The following is a 20,343-nucleotide window of genomic DNA, read 5'->3' on the forward strand; positions in this document are numbered from 1 at the left end:
CATGGCTGGCCTCTACTCCTCTACTCTTCTTTACTCCTCTCTCTCTCTCTCTCTCTCTCTCTCTCTCTCTCTCTCTCTCTGCACCTAATACCCTCTCAACTCTCCTCCCCATGCGCTGAATAAACTCTATTCTATGCTATACCATCCTGTGGCTGGTCCCTGGGGGGGAGGGATGCTTCAGCATGGGTGCACAGAGGCACCCCCTTCCCCATACCTCACCACACCTCCATAGAACATACTCCCTCCTCTCTTTATCTTTTTATAAGCACATCACTCTCTGTATTTGGTAGAAACAATTTTGTGAGCCACTGAGGGAGTGGCTGTCAACCTGTCAACCAATTCTGGAGCCACGGAATGTTTCAGAAAAGAGCAGATATGACCAAGACCTGTGGAGGTTAACTCGAGAACCTTAGAGCGTACCCTGAAGGTGGTGGGTACGGAAAGCAGGGAGTTACTTGCTAGAAGGTATTTGCCTAGTTAATTTCATCCGTATCCGCTTACAGCTTATTTCATTTAATTTCACTTTAGTCTTACTAATCCTGACCTCAAAGATATTCGACTGACTATTAGAAAAAGTATTCAGGTCTTTCTTGTGTCATCTGCAGGACTGGGTGTGCTTTCAGAGTCTGATGCTCAGGAAATACCAGACAGGCCTGCATTTAGCCTGTATTCTCTAGCAACATGTCAGCACTGGGCTAGCTACAAGGGAACAGCAGTGGTACTTTCCGATTTCCAGGAGCAAGTATGTGGCTAACTTCCCAGTTATTGAACCCTGAATGCCGATAAGAAGGCTGACAGCATCAGACTAGAGAGACCGTTAGACTACAGTGTGAGCTGTCTCGGGACACTCTCAGATATGAACAACTTCCAACCAATCAGGTAACTGGACCTGAAGTTTAGAAGCTTACAAATGCTAGGCCTTAGAGGCATTGCTAAATGCTGGAGTCCTCTTGGCAGAGGATTCTGACCTCTTCATGTAGAGCCTTTCTGCTCTACATGAAGACCTGTCCATACTCTTGACCAGAAGAGCCGGAGAGCATAATGAAATAGCTTGTTCACACTAGTGAGTTCCAGGGAAGTTGATTAGGTAGCACTAGATAACCATGTGTACAAGAGAGGTAATAAAGCCACCACCTACAGAACCTGCACCTAGAACATGATGCCTAGCCCTGGGGAATATATTTCAGAACATTTAAAGAACTTACTCAGCAAAGAATAAGGGGTAGGGGTAGGGAGGTAGGAGAGGTGGGACGGAAGGATTGGAAAAGAGTCACGCCAGAAAAGAGAACAAATGGGTCCTGTTAATTGTTCTGAAATATTTAAAGGCTTAGCGTGAACAACAATGAAAGCAACTGCTTTACATATTTCAGGGGTTAGGCATGGAGATGGGTGGGGGCAGGGTTGTTTCCAAAGAGGAACGAAGATTTTCTAAGTCCTGAGCACTTGTGGGGAAGGAAGAGGCAGCCTAGAGGGCTGTGCGACCCCATTGTTTAAGGCACCAGGCTTTAGACTGAAGAATGGCCCTGCAGATAAGATTTGGAGAGAATTCACTTCTTGGGAAGCAGGCTAAATAAAACGCACTCACTTTACCCTCACACTGCACAGCACTGAGATGTTTTTAATCTAAACATCATCCCTGTTTCCTTGTGCTAAGAAATCTAATCCTAACACATGTGGGAGCAGGGGGGGGGGGAATACAAGATGAATAAATTAAATGAAAGACAACACCGATGTATAAATAGAAAGCCACACAGAACTGGGGGCTTAAGGACCGGCAAACTAACAAGGGAAAACACAGCCCAGAAGAGCAGGAAGGGACATTACTAGTCAGAGAGGGCAGGCACAGACGGGAGAAACACTCTGGGGGAGGGGAGCAAAGGAGCAAGGCAGACTGGCTGGGGCCAGATGAGCCAGCCACCTTCTTGAGAAACAGCCTCCTTTGCCTTGGAGACGCCAGTGGGAGAGAGATTCCAGGAGAAGGTGGGTAAGGGGCCTGGCACCAGGGCCTCTCTTGTCCCTATGTAGGATGATAATTAAGGTTTGCCGGGACACTGGAAATTACACCTGTTTCCTGTAGTCGCCAATGTGCTCAAGAACACGCAGACCACCTAGGGAATAAGACCAGTCGAAAAGAAGTGCCAGAGAGGAAACAGAGAGAAGGAGTTTTGAAAAATGACCTCATACATGTTTCCTCTGAATGTTATCAGCACTGTAGGCAACTTCTGAAGGTTCATAATACCTTAAACTCTAGTTACCCAAACCCATAAACAAACCGTCTCTTTGTTACTCTTGGAGGGAGAGGGAAGACTCCTTTGATATGGAAAGAGAAAGAAGGAAGGAGTCACCTCCAGGGAAAACAAGCTGTAAATTCTTGGGGACAAATGGTAAGGAGTTAATCATAGGTCCTGGGCCTTGGTCTTCCAAGGCTTCATCAAGTCAGAAGTTAGCAATTCACACCATCCATAGAGAAAATAAAACCACTCTCTTCCCTTTAAGCATGGGAACTCCTTACTCACCCATTTCCTGGGTCTGCCTCTTGGCCGTTTTTCTCCAATGGTCTCTGCTTTCTGCAAAACAGGGGGGAGAAAAAAAGGAACCATGTAGTCTCCTGCCTGGCAGTATTTGCAAGCGCTGAACAGAGGAATACTTTTCCAGTTAGAATGTTCTGGACTGAAGATGAGGTATCAAGAATGTGTCTTTTCGTCTTTTGTGATCTTCAGCGGCTGCTGCTTCTTCACTATTTGCTGCTATAAAGAGGTATCTATGCAACCCCTCACCATGAAAGACTCCTGTGGAGTGACCCCCTCAGAAATTCATGAAGATGCTTTTGTTAAATCCATTTCGCCTTTGTTTCTGATTGTACAAAGGAAATATTCCCACATCCTGTAATTTATGCAAATTAACATTTTACAGAATGAATGTTCCTTCAGTGGTCAAGACTCTCCTTTTGAAACCAGTTAGAAAAATTAATGCTGACATGTTCATTTTAAACCATCCAGCAGTTCTCTCTGCATTCTACGGAAAGCAAATCCATACTTCGTCTTAGCCAAAGGGTCAAGAAGCGATGGGAAGCAAGTCTGAGTGTAGGAAATAATTTATAAATGCTTTAATATGAAACAATAAATAGCCGACAACTTCTGAATGATTAATTTCCTGTCCTATGCTCTCAACCACCTGTCAATCATTCAGCTTAAAGTAGGAAGAGTAATGGAGGGAGGGAGAGAGAGAGAGAGAGAGAGGATGAAAAAAACACCAACGAAAAGCACTGATATGTGTCAGAGATTTAAACCATGGCTGCAGAAAAATAACGAATTAAAGATTGGCATTATTAACAATAATCCCACACTCAACATGAATTTGACACGAATCCACTTCCTCTTAAGTTTGCTTCATGACTAAACTGCATAGATTTTTTCTGATATTAGTTATTTATTTCTACTTTATTCCAATATTAACATTCATAAAGTAACTAGTCTTAGTCACCCTCATTCCATTCCCCAAGCACATCAATACAACCAGACACACACACACACACGCACACACACGCACACACACACACACACACACACACACACACACACACACACGCACACACCATCTACCTTCTATAAGAAGCACAGGTTTATACTTTTCTGAAGAAAGAGCGGAGAACACACTGTTGTATAAAAGAAACATCCCAAGACCCCCTCAACGCAAACGCAATGGAGGCAGACTGAATCAGGACAACTTGTTTTGCAATTTAGTTTTGCTACCTGAGTGAAGAGCTAGTGGATCTTGATACAGTGATACTAAAATGTGATATTAAGAGCCTTGTGGTGACAAATGAAACCTTCCTTCCCCTTCAACTTACCAAATAAAAATAGATGAATACAAATGATGAGAGAGAGAGAAGAGGGGACGGAGGGGGGGAGGGGGGATGAGGGGAGGGAGAGGGAGAGGGAGAGGGAGAGGGAGAGGGAGAGAGAGAGAGAGAGAGAGAGAGAGAATCTGCATATAGGTAGCTGGCATAGGTATCTAGCCACAGGTTAATCCAGATTCATCATTAGCACAAGCTTTATATGATTATAGCATCATCTCTGATTTAATTAAGCATTTAAAGTACTCTGGCTTAAGTTAGGTACATGTGTTACTTTAATCCTTATAGCAGCCTTGTAGCAGCAACATCATGACTTCACTTTGCAGATGCGCAACTAAACCCTTAGATATGTTAGGTCATACACAACGGCCAGTGAGTGATGGCCCTGAAATTTGAACCCAGCTGTCTGACTCTCAAGACTGCTACTACCCTCCTCCCAGTGCTTGAGAGGGCTCTGTTACCAGAGCCACTGACTTAGCTTATTTCTGAAAGCTAACAGAAATTTCAGTACTTTTAGGATCTTTAGCTAACTATAAGATTTGAGGTTGCTAATTGCTTCTGGCTTTGTTCAGGGTCAACCAAGGATGCCTCAGTTAGAGCACTGTCTCCCCTTTAGTCATGAGAGCATGGATTTTTAAGGTCAGTGAAAGCTGGGGACACCCAGAAAACCACAATCTTCCCAAATTGTCCCCTGCATGGATGAAGGTTCGCACTTTATAAAACTTAGGTCCAAAACCTTTCTCTGACATCCTAACTTTATGACCTGTCCCTAAAAACCTTAATTGGATTTCCTCAGCAAAGTACAGGTAACTTTAGCTTTGAGGGGTACATCAAGGTACCTGGAAGTGCCTACCCCAAACAAGATGCTCAATGTCTTTTCATAGCTATCAGAGAGAAGATTTAAGGCAAAGGTTTCCTTCAAGTTGGTCCAATCCCACAAGCAGTCAAAACAAGGCAAAATGATTCCAGTATACCTGACTTGTCTCCTCTAGAAGAAAACTTTGAAGAAATGCCTGACTGTATGCAGGGACTTGTAAAGGCTCACAGTCCTCTGGGAGAGAGCCTCATTTGAGCTCATCTTTGGAAGCAGCTTAGAGTTCATAGTTTACCCAGGAGTGAATTACAGGAACATGAAACACAGGAAGCCTTTCTCATGGGAACTGGGTGGTCCATGGAATGGAGGAAGACTGCTATTAACCTTAAAGGTAACGGGGCTTTATCAGGTATTTCTGTTTAATTCTTACATCCTAGGGGCTAGTGATGTGACCTAGCTGTATCTGAAATCTACTCAAGGAGTTTTTTAAAAAAGGATATCCCTACATTTTAAACTCCAAGAAAACAGATCTCTCAAAGAAAGAGGGGGGAGAGGGAGCCTGGCAAATAAGATAAGTTTTAAACCATTGTCCCATTTACAAAAAAGCCCATTGAGAAATAAAATTCTTACCATTAACGCAAGGGCGCAAGATCACGATTATCGTTCTGACTTGTTAAAAGTAAGCTTGCTCCCCTGGTCTTAGAGGCTGGTGTCCCATGTAACCTGAAACCCTCTTCAGAGATGACATCTAGGAGAAACATGCCACTGCTCTGTGTGGCCCCGATCTGGGAGGCTTGCTTGTTCTTTAAAACCCACATTACAGAAACATTCTGATCCAACTCCACAAAGGCTGCAAAACAAGCTGGGGGTTTTAGTTTGTAAACCAGATTAGCTCCAGGCTTTTCAGATACTGGGAAATTGTGCCTTTAGCAGGCTTGTGTATGTGTCTTTAATGCTCACTGGGACACTCTCTTTCAAAGAAGGCAAACAAAACACGGAGGGCACTTGTTTTAAAGCATCAGCAACATATACAATACTGTAAAGGCAAACGTTTGCCTTGCTTTCTCTGGGATAGATTTTGGTTCTGTACTACACACACACACACACACACACACACACACACATAATTGAGACATAACTAGTTCTAAGTGTTTTCTGCTGTTATAGAGGGAAAGAGAGAGAGAACCAGTAGGCTTTCTGCCCTGGAGAAAACTAAACTTTCAAACTTACCAGCGCCATTACATTAGCATCCACATCCCTCACACCTTAAGGTGCTTTCTTCCCTGGCTGCCTTCATTATATTCTTCATGACTTGGCAAAGTGCATAATTCAGAATCTTTTCCTAAATTTTAAATGTTCAGAGGCAAGTCTGTGAAAGTGTGGGGCCACAGTGAATGGAAGAACTATCTCTTTCTTTAAGAGCTGATGGGTACTTTGAGCCTGTGTGGCTATTTCCATATTTAAAAAGTTATTTATCTTGTGAACATCTCCCCCTTGACTTGGGAAATGTGGATGGTTGGTGCCAGCATATCGGAGATAGTATCTACTACCTGTTTGTGAAGGGAAGTAAAGAGAGGGAAGAAGGGAAGGAGGAGAGGGAGGTGAGGAAGAAGAGACAGAGAGGAGAGAAAAGGATAGAGAGACAAGAAGCACGTGTGTGTGTGTGTGTGTGTGTGTGTGTGTGTGTGTGTGTGTGTGTGTGTTTTCCCTATTCCCATCAAACCTCAGGAGCTTGGTAAAGTTTTAAAGCCATCTCCTATAGTCTTTTTATTTGACAAACAATAAGACATTTGCACTGTGGCAATCTCCAAACCTTAGGGATTATTTTGGGGCTCAGTGTCTCTGAGCATTGGTGGCAAAAGACACATATTTCTCCACCTTCGTGACTTGGAGACAGCCGCACTTGAAGTTTCTCACACACTTACGTCTGTCTGAATGGTAGTCAAGGAAGATGAGACACATTGACCTTGTGGTTGGAATGGAATAAACACTGGGCAATCCCCAGAAATGGAAAGATGAGCTTCAGAGAGGTTGAACCCTGGGCATGTGGCAGTTTACAACTTTGAATCTGGTTTATTGTTTGTGAGGACCACAGTGATCCCTCACCCTTTAAATGACCCATCTTTGGGTGAGGGGGCCCAGCAAGACCACAGGATTGAATAGGAACTCAAATGTAATGTAACACACTACTGCTTTTAAACACTGCCCTTACAAAGAGTCCCTATTGAGTCTGTAGGTTTCCAGGAACACTTCTACTTAAATAGGGCAGCCATTCCCTCCCCAGGGTCCCACTTCATGGGAGATTCAATAGTGTGGTGGACTTCTACAGGAGTTGAACCGGACTCAACCTAATGGCAAGACTGAATAGATCTTTCCTTCATGGAGATGGTCTCATATACAAAATGAAATCACCAGAGGCAAGGTGTGAGAAGAAGAAGGGAATTTAAAAAAGAAAAGGAAAATGAAAGAGAAAAAAACAAGAAAAGAAAATTTTAAAAAGAAAATACCTTAGGATAAATGAGTAGTGACAGGAAAATATTTTCAGTATTCCTATATTCCTGTGAATAAATGAACGAGAGTGATGACTTGGAACCAAGAGGCTAATTCAAGTCTAACTTCAGGTCAAGCTCAGACATTTAGACAGCTATTCAATTTTTACCATTCTAAATAGTCTCATTGTAGTTTCTGTTATAGTGAACGTTACATATGAGCCAGGAATCCTTATTTCAAACCAGTAAGTGTTTGAACACAGAAAGAGAACTAGGAAATTAAAAAAACTAACAAAAAGAGCTGTATGCAAAAGGGGCTTTGTTTATCTTCTTATATTTGTATTCTCATTTTTTTTAAAGATTAAAGCATGCTTGAACCCAAGAGTCTATAAAACATGAGGACATCTAATCAAAACCTAGAAAAATAAACTCTTTTAGCTTCCCTAAAATAACAACAACAACAATAACAATAATATAATAACAAGTAGTGTGAACCAACACACACTGGCATTGAATTCAACTGGCCCAATCATTCGGCCTAAACGTTGAGTAAATTCTCATTTCATCATTTCAATAACCTAGCTCTGTGGTTTCTCAAGTTTAAGTACCACCATTTTTAGTCTTGAAAAGATACAATTTGCTTACATCATATGGAAAACCCCATGGTGCATTGCGGCTCACGCTCATGTACCCGAGGAATCCCATGCATGAGTTCTCCTCTTATTATTTCGCTCATCTGCTTCCACATACACATACAGTAAGTTTAAACCAGAGCCGAAATTGTTGGAAGAGTTCTCTCGCTGAAAGCTGGAGACTTCCCTACTCTAAACTTCCCTTCCTCCTTTGCAATCAGATGAAATAGCAATGGGTATAAGGGTTTACAGGAAAGCTGGGGGGTGTTAGTCCAGTGATTAAGCACTCTCCTAGCCTGTGCAAGGTCTCAGACTCCACTTCGGGCACTAAAAGATAAACAAACAAATAAACGGCAGAATATGCCATTCAAAATTGTTCAGTGTGTGAAGCTATACAAATAAGCATAAGCCAGTTTTAAAATATTGCTGGTTCTCTGGTCACCCTTTTCTTCCGGTTAGCTGAGCAAGGCATTCAGCTAAGGACTTTAGCATCCGGGGTTCCGAACTTAAGTTTCCACCCTTGTGTAAGCTGTGTGGTTCCAAGGTGAACTCTGGAAACTGCAATAGGTCAGCTCATAAGACAAGGCAGGCTTAAATGACTGGCAAAAAAAAAAAAAAAAAATGCTCCTCACCACCCTGTCTTTTCTCAACAAAGAGCTGAAATGCGATAGAATCCCAATGTGGAACATTCAGCCTCCTTTGCAAAGTGATCTGTTGTGGCCCTGAGATGATATGGGTCAAAGATATAGGTCAGCTGAAGTCATCCGGGGCTCTGGAGGAAAGAGGTAAGAGACCTGGTAGTTTCCAGAGAAATAGTAGCGTGGGTCTCCCTGGTGTAAAGTAACAAGATTAAAATAACCCTGATGTATCTGAATCTCCCTGATTTGTGTCACAATCTAAGATAACTTGACGGTGGTGTCCTATGGAATTTACAGACTCACTGAAGCTTTTTCTCCCCAAGCAAAGTGAGGCTTTGAGAACTGAGTTTCCCGTTGAAGTAAGTCAACTCGAAAGATTAAAAGGGCAGTGACAATAACTCCGTCATTTTACCTCCCTTATGTGTGCTCTGCTGGGACCCTCGGGTCTCACAGAACTTACCTGCTCATTACAGCATACAGGGATCCCAGTAAGTCATACTAGTGCTGTAGAAACTACAGGCTGGAGCTTCATGGTCATCCCAGGGTCATCTTGGACCGAATCAACAAAGACTGCCTTTTGTCCCTCTCTTCCATGAACTTGAGTCCTCTAAAGAAAATCCTGTCCTCGCCAAGCAGCTAGCCTCTGCAGTTGATACGAAATGATGAATACGTCCCACCTTCCTTCTCTATCCCTAAACTGTCCTTGATATTCGTAGTGATTTGTGGAAAAAATAAAATTTATTCCAGGAATGCAAATGATGTGGGCTCAGTCTGCAGAGTACCCAGTTAGCCTCGGGGCTTGTTTCTGTTATGTGTGAAGATGGAATTAAATGTTTATTCTGAATGTGTTATCTCAAGTGTACAGACTTTGCCCAGATACAACTTGCACTCTGTGCTCTGTTCTCTAGTCTGGCCATGGCACCTCAAGTGAAAGGGGGGGGGGGGGGCGGGCAAACTTCTGAGATTATGAATTAGGGTTTCCTCATGCTTGAAATCTTTCTGATGAGACTTCATTCAACACCTTCACAAGGGCCTGAATGGGACCCGCTTTGAAGCTTGAAGCTGTTTGACCTGTGGCCTGAAGTAGAGATTTGAGTGTCCACCCTCCAGAGTTCTCTCCTGATTAAAAGGGAACAACAAAATTCTATGAAGGAGATGACACCATCCTGCTCTCTGAACAGAAGAAAGGTGAAAATAGGAAGCATCTCGAGTCAAGCCCACCCACAAGAGGAATACAACACAATGCAAAGGTTAGGAGATAATTGGTCACCGGTATCCCTGGAGCTAGAAACAAATGACCGTAAAGGTAAAGACACACATTCACATACTCAGACAAACCATTAGTCCAGAAGATATCAACTTCTAATTTCACTTTTATTAAGGTTACATCCAGAGTGGAAGAGTTCCCAGGAATGACTGTTACACAAGGATTACCCCCAGAATTAATTTTGATGGAAAAATAATCATCATCTCCTTCATACATTCTAAACACAACAAATTGCCTTTTTACAAATTTGTTTCTTGTCCATGTCACACAAAAAAATCAACTCTATTGAAATGTAAAGAATAGCTAATTTAGTAACTAGTTATTCACCTGGTCTTGTAGCATTCTGCATGCACTTTCTCACTGTTAAGTTTCTAATGAGCAATTTTGTTTTTAAATGCCCAAGGGCAGTTGCTCAGTCCAAGCATAAACTTAGTTAAAAAAAAAAAAAAAAGATTCCAAACCAGCAAGAAAATTTAAACAGCATCCATCAGGACTCCAATGTACACTACATTTCCCCTTACTTAAAGATTCGTTTCTCTCAAGTACTTACTAGCACTCTCTCTTTTTCTCTCTCTCTCCCTCCCCCTCTCTCTTTTTCTCTCTCTCTCCCTCCCCCTCTCTCTTTTCCTCTCTCTCTCCCTCCCCCACTGTGTGTGTGTGTGTGTGTGTGTGTGTGTGTGTGTGTGAGATGCCCAGAGTACAGAAAAATACTCACTTCACTAATCATATAGAAGGCTTTCTCACACATATTCAGCTTATTCTGGTAAGGTATTTTCATCTTACATGTTTTGAACTGTACAGCTCTTCCTGAAAAGGGTTTTCAGTTCAGAAACATCATAATGAAACCTGCCTTTTTAGAATACACTACACAGTTGGTAGTCCTGTGTATAAAGGCATAGGAGCATCCCCAATGAAAACATTTGGAAGTGAAACACCTTAATTTTATCCATTCCAGATATGATTTATCAATATCCTCAATGTCATCTTCTCCAAGAGAAGTGTGACTTATAGAGGTGAAGAAAAATAGCAGTCAAGTTCTAGGCTAATGGACTTATTCACATTTGTAACATTTTATACTTGTAAACTGTTACTTTTGTAAAATGTAAAGTCTTACATTTTAAACGTTTACCCTTATAAACATTTGTAACAGAAGTATATGAAATGATGCTGCCTGAAAGAATGAAGGATTTCAGAGAAAGGTCTTCAGTGAGGGGAGGGGTATTTGTGTTCTAGCAATCACACAAGCGTGTATACGGACAAGAGGAATTACAGGAAGAGGCAGCCTAGCGGGGCCAGCTGTAGATACTTCTGGCAAAAGTCACTGAAAACCAAACATGCTTGGAAATGGATATGCTTTATCTGTTTTGTTTCTTTATATGTTAAATCAGGCACAAGTTTTACCATTCGTTCTGTCCACAATAAACCTCTTAAAGAGACCATGATGAGACCATTCCTACCTATTCATTCAAGTGGAAGAGTTATACAGGGACATCAAGAAGATAATCCACTTTCTGTCTTATATTAACTTTCAAATCATGTATTTACAGTGAGTTTTAAAGATGCCTTAACTTATATTATGATGAAGCAGTTTCAGAGTGATCACATCATATTTGCAATACCTACCACCAAGACACTCCTGTGCTGCCCCTGGGAACACAGTAAATAAGTGTCACAGAAACACAACACAGGATCTTTTGGGTAAAAAAAAAAAAGTCCTATTTTAGTTCCTTTATAAATAGAAGAAAGAGAAAGCACTCCTACTAGGAATACCAGATTATGTGTTACTTAAATAGCAAGGTTATTTAGAGACGACTGGGAGATAATTGGTTAAATATTCACTACAGAGCTCAAGTTTAAAAGGCAGTTAATTCAAATGTTAGAGAAACCTGCTCTTTCAATAGCCAGAAGTGATAATGACGTCCTAAGTGGCCTTTCTACATCACCAGTCCCTATGACAGGCATGGACCACTGAGAAGCACCCCATATAATGTGGTTAGTGCAATCCTCTCAACACGAAAATACACACAGGAGATTAATTTCCCCAAGGATAGGCACAGAGTCTTTTTTTTTTTCTAATGTTGCATAGTTCAATCTATTGAGAAGGTGTGGGGGGATTTACTTCTCATTTTGAACCATTACTTTTGATGACAACACAGAATCACAAATAAGATGCAAACTGTCACCAATTTTTTATAAGACCAAAAGGTGACATATAGTCTTCATCCTTTCTTTCTGTAGCCATTTATTTACTCGAAGATACTTCCTCTTTGCTACCACACATGACCAACATGAAATGACTTTAAAGGTGCAATTTAAAATCTGTTTTTTAAAAACTGTCACACTTGATTGGATTCTATTGCATCCCCCACTACCACTAAATATATATATATTTATTTATATATATTTATATATATAATATATATAAAATATTTGTTTTAAAAATTTAAAATTGTCACACAACAGGTCTAGGGGAAAGTTTCTTCTAATTATGACACCATATCATGCAGATCTGACCCAAACAGCATACTTTGTCACCACATTTAAAGCTGTGAAACTCATGAAACTCTTTTCAGTGACCCATAATTGGATTTCTTTTTAATTAGCATGTATTTGGCAAGTGCTTAACATTAATGGGGGGGGGGGAGACTTGGCTTCTAGTCATCATGTAAATAAGCACTGAATAAATTAATCTCAATTATTTTCCCCCCAGAGGAAATTGCAGGAATACCACCACGTGTCAAAATCTCTAGCTTTGATTTATTCTCAACTAGTTCACCATGGGTGTAAATATTAACAGTTTCATTTCTTCCCCCAGCCCTCACCCCATTCTCCCCCACCCCTTAAGCGCTATACTATTTGATGACTTTTTTGTTTGCCTAAAATCATTGTATTTTCAGGAAGCTTTTAAGCTAAGCCTCAACCCAGGAAGGGGGAGGGGGCTTAAGACCCATATAACAAACACAGGGAAAATGTCTTGAGTTACCCAGCTGAGACCAGTCCTCAGATTTGTAGATTTAGAATGGAAAAAACGTACATGGAAGTCATTGATAACATTGGAAAAGCTTGCATTGGAAACTCTCACCTTTTGAGCTGCTTTCGAGGGGCTCTTGTTCTTGCTGCCTTTGGGTCTTCCTCTGGGTCTCTTAGGAGAGGGCTCACAGGTTGGCTCCTGATTGTAAAGAGGAAAGACAAGCTGTTGTGGCTAAAGACCGGCTGAAAGAAATCCATCCTGACTCTGGCTGTGTCTTCTGCATATGCTGCTTAACCAACCTGCTGGAAGTCATTCGGTAAATGCATAGTTGGATGGTGGTGGTACAGCTTTGACCAAAGGGAAAAACATAGAGCCATAGTCTGAATCCCAGTGTTCAAGGAGGAAGCTATTTACCCTGTGAAAACTGGGTTGTATCTCCAAATCGGAATGACGGCAAACCCTGGGAGAGCCATTCTAGAAAAGCATATGATTTTAGAGCTACGAAGTAAAGTCTGCATGGCTATGATGCCCTTGGCAACTCACAGAAATAACAAACATTTTTATATGAGTACCACTACCCATTTCAAACAACAAAAACAATCGTGGATAGCTGGAAAGATAGACCAAAAAAAAAAAAAAAATGCATGGCCTGCAGTCACCTCTATGTGCCTGTGTTCCAGGTGGTTTAGGATTCAACCCACACATTCTGAGTGAAATGTTGGAGCGATTATCCAAACTCTTCAGCTCAGAATAATTCCACACCCCCTAAAAATTTCCAAATAATTATGGTAAATCTGAGGTGGGAGGTTTTGCTTGAATTATCTAGATAATTGCTTCAATTCTCCACTTCCTTTTGGAGAGACAGGCATGGTTTCCAGTCAAAATTCAAATATCTTTTTTTTTTTACAAAAATAAACATGTTGTCTTCAAAAACGTTTTTAAGAAAGAAACTCTTGGGCGGAGGAGGGGTGGACTGGGAAGAAAATCGGAGTAGTGGGGAGAAAAATCTAAGTATCTGGGAAAGAGAAATTGAAACAGCCACGAGGTCACCAGGTATATGAACGTTTTACTTTATTGGGTGCTAGGTTGAGTAGCCAATACTCAGTCAGCAGTTAAGAAAATGCGACGATAGATTCGCCGGGAACGCTGAGCGTCTCCCCGGTGAATCATCTGCTCTTGTTTCATTCAGACTGGGTGCTTAAATGAGCCTAATTACAACTCGTGAGCGTTCTCAATGGAAGTTCTCATTCTAGAGAGCGGGGGAGGGGGATAGCGGAGGGGGGTGCTTAGAAACTTCCATTGGATATTAGCGCCAGTGGGCACTTAGAGCAAACACATCGGAAACACATTTTTCTTTGTGAACTCGGCCTTAACTCAAAGGTAAAAACTCCCAGCCACCTCCGGATCCCATTGCGTTTTCCTTTAGACTTTGGGGGAGGGGGTACGATTAGTAGAATTCAGAAAACCTGGGTGGCTGGTGGGGAGCAAGGGGGTAGAGCGGAGACTTCCTGGGAGGTGTAAAACAGGATCCAAATGCACTGTAAAGTGTCGCTAAGGGCAGAGCGGGAAAACTCGGAGGCCTCTAGATTAGTTTGTTTCCTTTGATGTTTTCCAAAAGGTACACTCCTCATTTTCCTAAAACACACCAGCAAACATTCTTCGATTTCCCACCTAGCGCTTTGGGGGCAATTTGGGACTTTAGGATTATTTTCTAATCCGCTCGAGGGAGGCGATTTAAAGCAAAATTAGAAATGAGATTTTTTTTTTTTAAGGCCGGGAAGGGAGTTTAACTGTTCTCAATAGACGCGTCCCTAGGCTTGGAAATTACTACGGACGCCCCAACCCCCGCCCGCCCGCCCGCCCGCCCCCGGCCCTGAGCGCAACGCACAGCTCTGCAATAGCCGGCTGCACGCTTAATTAGTTGCATCCGCAGACAAAACCCTCCATTCCGCGGGGTCCTGGGTGCCCCTCGACCATCCCTTCCCAGCCCCCAGCCACTCGCCAAGGAGGACGCTAAAACTTAGGCTGCTCAGAGGCGCGGGATCAAGGAGCCAACGGGGGACCCGGCTCCTGGCGGGAAGCGACCCTAGCTACTGTGCACTCTCCTTCCAAAGCTCCCTGGGCGAAGCGCGTTTCCCGGGCCCGCGGGGGCCTGGGATCCCCCGGGCTCCCCTTCCCCGCCAGCCCGGAAGGCTTCAGCAGCTCGGCGGGCTTTTAAAGATCCCGAGGAGCAACCGGAGGGCAGTAGGCTCCGCACGCGTTCTTTGTCGGGAGGGCGCGAGCCTTGGGCCATGGAGTGTGGGGAGGGCACCGAGGAGACAGCCGAGGCGCACCAGCCTCCTGCGGAACGGCGGCCCCGAGAAGCTGGAGGAAGCCGCGGGACTCAGAGCCTCCGACTCGCCGCGTCCTGACCCTCCTGAACGCCCCAGTCGCCCGGTCGCCAAAAGCGGCTGACAAAGCGACGCTTTTAATCCGTGGGACCCCAGAGGCTCGTTGTCCCCCCAGCCACGCCGCGCCGCTCCAGGACTGCTCACAATAGCGAAAGTCCCGGTCCACGCCTCGCGCGACCCTACCTCCCGCCCGGTGGCTGCAGCGAGCCGCGGGACCCCCAGCTCCTGGAGCCTTGGGGCGCGGGGACAAGGGAAGACTGCGCGGGGACATGGGAAGACTGCTCTGCTCACTCGCCAGGGGGACTCAGTCTCCCGCCCACCTACACCCGGGTGGCGGGCGGGCTAGCTTGCGCCGCCGTGGCCGCTGCGCTCCCGCGCTCCGGTCGCCCGGCGTGTCGCGGGGCCCCGGGGCAGAGGCGTCGCGGGTGGGCTGAGTGGCCCCTCCGCGCCGGCGTACTGACTTGCGGCTGCTTCCTGGGTCGGCCGCGTCCTCGCTTCTGTGGCGCCGGGGTGGCAGGTTGTCCCTGGGCTGATGTGGACGGCTGCCCGGCGCCCTCACCGCGTGCGCTCATCCTGCCTCCCGCCGCCGCTACCGCTGCCTCCGCCGGTACCGCCGCTGCAGCCGCTCGGCCTCCGCTGCCTCGGATCCGCCCAACACCTTTCGGGAGACGGGATGGAGAGAGCTGGAGAGGGCAGGGGCGGCGAGAGCGGGCGAGCTGGCGCGCGCTGGGGGCTGCTGCTGCTTAGGCTGCCGCCGCTGCCACCACCAACACCGGACGTCCAGCAGCTGCCAAAAAGAGAGAGGGGAGGGAGGAAGAGTGGAGGAGGAGGAGAGGAGGAGGAAAGGAGGAGGAAAGGAGGAGGCGCTGCGGGCGGTGGGTGGCGGAGGTGGAGGTGGAGGTGGAGGTAGCGAGAGGAGGCGGGAAGCGAGGGAGAGGGAGAGTTGGAGGTGGAGAGGGTTCCTCTCTCCGCTACGGCTCGGGAGTTGTGGGTACTGGGACGCTCGGCAGCGGCTTGGAATGGGAAGAGACTTGGAGTGAATTGTGTCCCTTGAAATGTTAGGCGGGGAAAGAATTCCTCCTCCTCTCCCCCACCCCAGAGGGAGAGAGGGAGAGGGAGGGAGAGAAGAAAGGAGGGGGGAGGGAGACAGAGACACGGAGAGACACAGGGAGAGGGACAGAGACAGAAAAACACAGAGAGAAGACAGACGGGGAGACAGAGACAAAGAGACAGAACGAGACAGAAACAGAGACTGTGCGGTCAGAAAGCAAGGAGAGAGTGGGAAGGTTCTGCCGGGATCCAGTGGGGCACTCAGCTCTACTCCAGCAAGGAACAGAGCAGTGGGTGGCACCGCGCCTCCTCGGGTGGCGGGGTCAGGCGGCGGCGGCGGCCCTGCCGAGACGCAGAGGGACAAGCTGCTGGCCTCTGCGTTCTGCACCCGGAGCGCCCAGCCCGGGATGCAAGTTTTCTGAGTTACTGCCCCGGATCCAAGGGGGATGAGTGTGTGCGTGTGCTCGCGCGCGGGTGTGTGTGTATGTGTGTGAGTGTGTGTACGCGCGCTTGCACTTGCGGAGGAGGTGGCGGGAGTGGGGAGTGCCCACCTCTGATCGTGGGTGGATAAAGGGGAGGGGGCTGCAGGAGAAGCAAGGGGAGGGGGCAGGCCAGGCCAGGCGGACCGCCGAGCCGAGGCGCCTGGCCGCCGGCCAGAGGCAACGTTCGAAACACAACTGCCTGGGCAGCGGCGGAGGCGGCGGAGGCGCCCGGGTGCCACCCGGAGCCCTGGCTCACATGCTCCCGCCTGCAGTGGGGTTAAAGAGACAGGGCTTAGACTCGCCGCCGGAGGCCACCCCTGGGCGGTTGTCCTAGGAAGGAAAGAGAAAATGACCATCTCAGAGTTACCCTAGGAAGCTTGGCCTCTACCTGCGCTTCCACCGAGCCGTGCCCGAAGTTTCCAGAAGCATTCAGGGTCAATCGCCGCTGTCTAGTATTTCAGCCCCGGGGAATGGGTGGCCAAGGAGTCGGAGCGCCACCCCACCCCCCATCCCCGACTCTGCTCCACTGAGAAGAGCCCTCACCCCAGAGCGCACGGGCCGGCGCACAAACACAGCGTGCACGAAGATACACGCGCCCACGGGTGTGACCGCAGACATGCTTGCACGCAGATGCACGTGTGCGCGCACACACACTTCACTGGTAAACACGCACGAAAACTCCTGCCCATCCACACTTCCAGGCACACGATGGTGCCAGCAATTACATTCTCAATAAATGCACACATTTGCACACCGTACACAGGAACATCGAGCGTGCCAGCTTCTTCGTGGAGCTTTTTTCCCCTCCGGGACTGACTACTGGAGCAGACGCTGTGCACCCATGTTCGAACGCCTATAGAGTATAAAAAATATTACAGATTCCTTACCCCTCCTCCGCACCAATTGCCTAGCTCTTCCTGAAGTTTACCTTTATTTTAACCCTCTCCCTCAGAATTCCTTTCTGCCAAATCCTAATTTTATAGTCTGGGCTGTTTCTAAGTTATGCGAGCACCATCGTGACCACAGTCGGATTTTGAAAGTCGTAGAACGTTCTAAAATGTACCTCTTTTTCATCCTTGAATAACACAAAACTGAAAGGGGAAGAAAAGGAAAATCTTAGGGTCAGATTTTCACACATCACACCCAAAATTGTGTTGGACTGACTCCAAAATAAAAATGTTCACTCGGTGAAGAATTTTTTTTCTTACAAAGATATAGACCACCCTGGAATAAAAACGCCTTCTTTACAGCCCTAAACCCAGGATCTAGTCTCTGCTAGGTTCCGCTGTACTTGAGGCACGTATAAATGTCGGCTTGGGCGCGACCGTGCTGATTGGTCAACGTTGCCGTTTTAAATCCCTTTCCAGCTGCCCTCTGCAGAGTTGGGACACTTCACATTGAGTGCTCTGCAGGAACCCAGGGCTGGCGTTGAGTCTGGGAACGCTTAGCTCTGATGGAGAGGAAGAGCCCCCCATACCTCCAGATGGAGCCCAGCAACTGAATGACGAGGGAGGGGTCTAACAGGAACCCAAGGTTTTGTCAGGGCTTGGGTGAAAGATGGTATCTTCATCAAAGGGGCTGAAATTTCACCTTCTCACGAGTGCACTGACATTTCCTAGCCGAGGAGTTTGCACGTTTCCTCTGTGTGTGTGTGTGTGTGTGTGTGTGTGTGTGTGTGTGTGTGTGATTGCACTTACTTTTTGATGCGTGCATTTTACATACATGCATAATATAGGCTTCTGTTTTGATTTTTGTTTGGTTACGATTTGCCAGAAGGACAGGCAAAGTTTTAGGGGATGGATTTAAGCAACAGTCACCCAGGATTTCAGTCAGCTAATTTTATGCTGAGAATCACATTATCTCCCTGGATCTTTGTTTGTTTGTTTGTTTAAAGCACAAATGCTAGCAAGAGATTCCCACCCCGGGTGGGGTGAGATGGCACTGGCGAGCTTTGAACTGGTTGTTGTGTGGCTAGTGTGTGTGTGTGTGTGTGTGTGTGTGTGTGTGTGTGTGTGTGTGTTGGTTTTAGGTTTTGCTTTGGGTTTTTTGTTGTCATTGTTGTTGTTTTGCATTAACCTAGAATCTAAGAGAAGCGCATAAAAATTGGGACATCCAGTCAATTGTTTTCATTCCATTTCGTTCTCAGATGTGAGCCCTTTTGAGTTTATAGAGACAAGGATATAAACAAGTTTTTCCTTAGATTTTATCTAGTTAGCCTTATACATTGTTATTCTTTGATGCCTAATCCTTTCAAGTTACTGTATACTTCTTTTCTTTTAGGCAAAGCATAAAAGCTTGTTTTAAAATTATCAAGATTTTATTATTGAAGTGGTATCTTTATATGACAGTTTTTAAATTAAGCTCAATGGTTATATTTTTGTCTTGAGGAAACATTTTCTCATTCACATTTAAGTTTAATCCCCAAATTTAAGTTTCTCGATCGTTCGGTCCTCTCTATCCTCTCTGTAGCAATCATTCATTCCAGGTTGAGCTTTTCTACACTAAATCACTCCTTTTCTCCTTCACCTGCCATCAAACCGAGTATCAGCACACTAGGTGTATGTCAATAAGCCTTCTCCTGATCTGTGACACAGACTTTAGACTGAAGTTTAGCTCAGGCAAGGAAGTGCATTAGTGGTTGGTAAAATCCAACAAGAGGACTCAGAACACAGTTTTAAAAATAACTGAGATACTATAGAAAATTTGGGTCCAAGTGTTTCTCATTGAATTCTCTGCACAAGCATAAAATTGCTCTAAGATCTCCTACTCCATGCTTTACATGCTTTACAGACTGGGGTGCACCTGGGGAAGTGGTGGCACGTGCCTTTGATCCCAACACTCAGGAGGCAGGCACAGGCAGATCTTTTCCAGTTCAAGGCCAGCCTGGTCTACAGAGCAACCCTGTCTTGGGGGAAGGTGGGGAGAAAGAAGAAAAGAAAGAAAGAAAATTTGGGTGCTCAGAATTCACAATGTCTGCTATGGCATAACAGGCAAAATCGTTCTTATTTTACCCTTGACACAAAGGACATACTAAGTTTGCAGACAGTACTTGTTGATAGTGGGTCACAATGAGACACTTCTAAAGGCAACTGGATGGGAATGCTTTTTAGCCCTGTCTTGACAACCTGTGTGACATTTAGTCCTCTCGACTTTTCTCATGATTATATGAAAATTGCTTGTATAGTCCCCGAAGACAGACAGCGTGTCGGCCATTGCCTCATCCCTGTTTCTGTCTCACTCATGTTATCTAAATGTTATTTCCTTCATAGCAAACTTTTGGTGATCATTATTAATTCATTACTAAGACAAAGGTCATTTTAATACAGTTACAATGTTATAAAACATACCACACAGGATAAGAGAAGTACCCTGCAGCAAGACATCTTCATTCTTCTCAAAGGAAGATTCAGCTGTGATGAGGAGATCAGGGCTCTCAAGATTTACCCAACATGATGTTTACATTTTAACATATTCACATGTCAGAAATAGCTTGTAGGTTTCCTCTCAGAACTTCCGGAATTCATTATGGACACATCTTACTATATGGGATCACTCTAACCAGGTATTTTGGAAGTGACTCCGTATGGGGTGGCAAAAGTGTAGCCAATATTTACTAAACAATTTCATGCATATATAAACTAACTTAGTAATAGTACAATGTTTCTCTCTGTCTTTAGGGGCTCTCATTATAGTTGTGCTGAAAAACATTTCGAGTGTTTAAAATGAGCGCATTTGCATGGCTCAGACCCAGTTG

At 45.1% G+C, this 20,343-nt stretch overlaps 1 protein-coding gene and 1 long non-coding RNA gene across 3 annotated transcripts in view; one reads left to right on the forward strand and one right to left on the reverse strand.

The window, feature by feature from the left end:
- Hmga2 (high mobility group AT-hook 2) overlaps positions 1-20,258 on the reverse strand; it is a 121,846-nt gene extending 101,588 nt beyond the window's left edge. Inside the window, exons 1-3 of one of the 2 annotated variants that reach the window (XM_039079971.2) lie at positions 19,937-20,258; positions 12,779-12,865; positions 2,517-2,567 (exon numbers count right to left, since the gene is read on the reverse strand). In XM_039079971.2, coding sequence (XP_038935899.1) covers positions 2,517-2,567; positions 12,779-12,865; positions 19,937-19,978 — 180 coding nt within the window. In that variant the 5' untranslated portion in view covers positions 19,979-20,258. Of the gene's footprint in view, positions 1-2,516; positions 2,568-12,778; positions 12,866-15,518; positions 16,045-19,936 lie in introns of those variants that run through there. The other variant, NM_032070.2, reaches the window with a different exon arrangement.
- LOC120093614 (uncharacterized) lies at positions 642-9,673 on the forward strand. Its single transcript, XR_005487003.2, has 3 exons — positions 642-879; positions 2,579-2,757; positions 9,460-9,673. It is a non-coding gene; the product is annotated as an uncharacterized LOC120093614 (long non-coding RNA).
- Positions 20,259-20,343: the final 85 nt, after the last annotated feature.

This window comes from Rattus norvegicus, chromosome 7 (genome assembly GCF_036323735.1).
Source record: "Rattus norvegicus strain BN/NHsdMcwi chromosome 7, GRCr8, whole genome shotgun sequence".
Taxonomy (NCBI): Eukaryota; Metazoa; Chordata; class Mammalia; order Rodentia; family Muridae; genus Rattus; species Rattus norvegicus.